This window comes from Prunus avium, chromosome 7, assembly GCF_965620075.1.
Source record: "Prunus avium chromosome 7, drPruAviu1.hap1.1, whole genome shotgun sequence".
Classification (NCBI taxonomy): Eukaryota; Viridiplantae; Streptophyta; class Magnoliopsida; order Rosales; family Rosaceae; genus Prunus; species Prunus avium.
Window position 1 is genome coordinate 6,624,019 of NC_142290.1, and position 3,791 is coordinate 6,627,809.

Below are 3,791 nucleotides of genomic sequence, written 5' to 3' on the forward strand. Positions count from 1 at the left end.
TGCTGGGTTTTTTTAAGTTTATTTATTTATTTATTTATTTTTAATGGATTAGTAAATAGGTAGGTCCTACAGTGACACATCATCAGTTAACGTCTAATCAAACGGTCAACTTAACAAAGGATTTAAATTGAACAAGTTTGAAAACATTAAGGTGTAAATTGATGAAATTGATACCTCAGAGTCCATATTGAGAATGACTCCAAACCTAGAGGGGTCTTTTGATGTTAATCCTTAATAAAATCACAAATTCCAAATATACGGACACAATGTGAAGTGAAATGCGAAGAGACAGGGGAGAGAGAATGTGATGGCAAACCCTCGAAGGAACAGCCAGAGCTTAGAGAACCCATTCCACAGCCAAAGCATCCAATTCTCCTCAGCACTAGTCCACTTTCTGAAGAAGCCGCATGCCTTCCCTTTTCTGCTCTCCATCTTCCTTTTGCTCACATGGGTCTCTCTCAGACTCCAACACTCCTCCTACCTCTCCTCTGCTCCTTCCCATATTTCTAAAGACAAAGACAATCGCCTCACCCATAAAAAATGGAGCCAATTGAGTGATTCCAGCGCCAATCTCATTAGGTTCAGCTCTGGGTTTCCTTCTCGGATTGCAAAAGACAAGAGGGGATGGCTGCTCGACCCCATCTCCCTTGCCCTTGATTCTGGCATTTCAGGCACACCCCCTTTCTCTTTCTTGTTTTCCTTTTTTGGTTGCTTTTCTTTTTTCCTAATTTGAAAGGTAATTGATGGGATTCTCTTTGAATAGTGAGAGAGAGATTTGATGGGTGAAATAATTTTAAATTTTTTGTATTGTTTGTTTGCATCAAAATGCATCCTTTTCCATTGCATTGTCATGAAATAGTATTTTGATTTCAACCCATTTGGCTGCTTTTTCTTGCACTGTATGACATTGATTCTATAGCCTGTTGGTTGTGTAAAGATTGAATTTAAATTCTTGTGAAGTTGTAGGATTTTATTGGGTTTCCTTTGGATTTGGATTTCCAACTCAAATCTGATCCCTGATACAAAATGCATTTGCTGGTAGTTGAGGAAATGATTGTGTTTGTTTACAGGTGGAGCTGTAAGCTGTGTTTCAATTCATCTTGGAGAAATCCAACCTGGTGGTTTGAGGGGAAATCACAGGCACCATACTTGTAATGAAACATTTGTCATATGGGGTGCTGAAACCAAGTTTAGGGTAAGCTCTCAGTTCCATAGAAGCATAAATGTTATAAAATTTTACCCTTTTTTTTGCAGTATACTAAATGACTAGATCATCTATTCTGGATGTATTCATTGTGGCAATCAATATAATTTTTCTACAAGATTGTTCATTGAGTTGAAAAGTTCCAAATTGATAGAGGAGAATTGCATGCATGAAACAATGAAAATATGAAAACTTTGATATAACTTCCGTTCTGTTTGTAGATGTTCGAGCTGTTTGCCTTATTTTGTATCTGATATCAGTTCAAAACTTATTTATGTTGGAAATTAAATTTAGGTTCTGAGTAATTTAGATGTTTATGATAAGAAAACTGAAGGGAACTCACTCCAGTTTTAAACCCAAATGCATGGTTTCATTACATGAATACTTTTGCCCGTCTCTGCCTGAAAGTTTGTAGGACCTTATGTTCATTTTCTGCGAAGGGTTTTTATACATGTTCTATGTCTGACCACCTCATGGAACTCTGCTGTTTGGACATCAAACTGGCTATTTAGCAAGACTTTAAAAACATATAGCAGCGCATAGGCACAAATCACAACTGGCCAAGAAGGGCAAACAAGGATGCCACATTATGTTGAAAAGTTCCATATTTCAACTTATTTTGTTTATGAAATTGCATAGATGATTTTGTTTATGAAATCAAATAAAATAATCTTGTAGTTGGATTTGAACTCAAGGGTTGAGAAATGTAGATCCTTAACTCTGAAGTATTTTTGGGGAAAAGAAAGCCTTTAGGTTCATCTAAATTTATGCTAAAAGAATTCCCTTATATCTTATTTTAGTAAAAACGCATTAGCCTGCCTATAAACAAAGGATTCACTAGAAATGCACAAGAATGAACTTTCTATGTAAGTTCATTAATTCATCTTTTTATATAGAAGATAACTTAATTTAGAATGACCTAAATATCCTGACCATTCTACTACCAACTTGTTTATAAGGCTATACTTTTCTTTCTCAAAACTCATTCATTTAGTTAATTAAACTGATATGAAATAATCTTCACCACAAGGATTTTATTTTCACACGTCATCTCCACTGGCTAGGCACAGCCATGGCTAATTTCTGAAATATTCTGGGTAGTAGCTGGATAGGAAGTTCTGGATGGTAGTAGGGCACCATTCTTCTGTCAAAATGTCATCAATCTTGTCCTTTGTACAATATCAGTGAGATCCAGTGGAAATGCCTTGGATATTTTCACAGATGTCAAAGATATTTCTACCAATTTCCAATTCTTGCTCTGTTTCAGCCCAATATGGAGAATTTCATTGAAATGTTGCAGGAAGAAACCTTCTGCTCCCAATGTCTGTGTTGGCAACTTTTGACATATCCGCATAATATCGGACTGGATATGTCAAAATTTTCATCACTGAGTGCAAGTTCTCATCACCAGATTTTATTTCCTTTTTTTCCAAGGTTGCTTGTATTTTTATGGCACATACAAATTGAAATTGCCTGATGTTATGGCCCTTTCTGCTGTCAACAATTAAATTGTGTCAATGGTCCTACAATAGTTATTAAAACGACTGCATTCTAACGTGCATCCATTAGGTAATTTGGAACTAGTTGGTAAGGCGACGACGTTTAGGTGTCTGTTGTTACAATTGAGGATGATATGTAATTCAGATGAATACGATATAGGTATAATGACATAAATTTAAATGTCTCGTTGTAGTGTTTGACTTCATAATCTTGTTATATTTTTACTTACTCTTTTAGTTGTGAACTATTTGAAGCTGGAGAACCACCAGGTGGATGGCAGTGGTTATGCTGAAGTGACCATTGGTGCAGATGAGGTTGCTGTTGCAGGTAGCCCAAGCGGAACTGCCCATGCTTTAATAAATATAGATCCAGTACGGAGTTCATACTTTATAGGATGCCAAGACAGCATCATAAATTATAACAGCTCAAGTACAGATTTTAATGTCTGGAAAAATCTGTGAGTAATTTTTTTATATTAGTCCATCCAAGCGACTTATTCAGTAACTTGGAGTCTAACATGAAAAATCGTTGTCTTTCTCTCTCTCCTAGCTTGCAATTTACAAGACTAGGGCATTGGCAGAGTACATATAGACTATCTAACAAGAGTTTCTTAGCTTCTATGTATATATGTGTTTTCTTTTTTAGCATGTGATTGGCAGTGCTGGGGCATTGCAAGATTACAAATAGACTATGGAACATATTTTCTTAGGCATTTTGAATACGTGTACTGTTTCGTCCGTATCTTTGTATTCTCAGCAAGCATTCCTTTGTTTCCTGCAAAAGCAAGAATTCTGTTTTCTGTATTTTGGTCTCTATATGCCACCTCATTAAAATTTAGTCTAAGGAACTTAAAAGTTTTAAACAAAAATCCAATTTACTTCTAATTAAAAAAGAAAAAAATGTCCAATTTTCCTGTTGCCAAATATCCTGTGCCACCCTTTTTTCCCTGCTAGCTTTTTGACACGTGGCAAACCACTTAACAGCACTTTTAACCATGTTAACGCTGTTAAGTCTACCTCTCATCATCCTAACCAGCCAATCCCTGTCCTCCACTACTCTTGACTTAAGCCTCGCTGATCCAGCCCCA

The 3,791-nt window shown here is 36.2% G+C and overlaps 1 protein-coding gene across 1 annotated transcript; it reads left to right on the forward strand.

Annotated features, from left to right (window-relative positions):
• Positions 1–243: 243 nt before the first annotated feature.
• Positions 244–3,507, forward strand: LOC110765906 (RmlC-type cupin). The gene is made up of 3 exons (XM_021969149.2): positions 244–671; positions 1,071–1,195; positions 2,959–3,507. Exons 1-3 carry the CDS (start codon positions 308–310, stop codon positions 3,163–3,165), a joined length of 696 nt encoding a protein of 231 aa, XP_021824841.2. The 5' UTR covers positions 244–307; the 3' UTR covers positions 3,166–3,507.
• The last annotated feature ends 284 nt before the right edge of the window (positions 3,508–3,791 follow it).

Bases quoted from the DNA above. Each gene is read 5' to 3' on its own strand.
- LOC110765906 (XM_021969149.2), top strand. From the start codon at position 308: ATGGCAAACCCTCGAAGGAACAGCCAGAGCTTAGAGAACCCATTCCAC. The intron at 672-1,070 runs GCACACCCCCTT...GTTTGTTTACAG, and splicing joins CCTTGATTCTGGCATTTCAG to GTGGAGCTGTAAGCTGTGTT. The intron at 1,196-2,958 runs GTAAGCTCTCAG...AACTATTTGAAG, and splicing joins GTGCTGAAACCAAGTTTAGG to CTGGAGAACCACCAGGTGGA.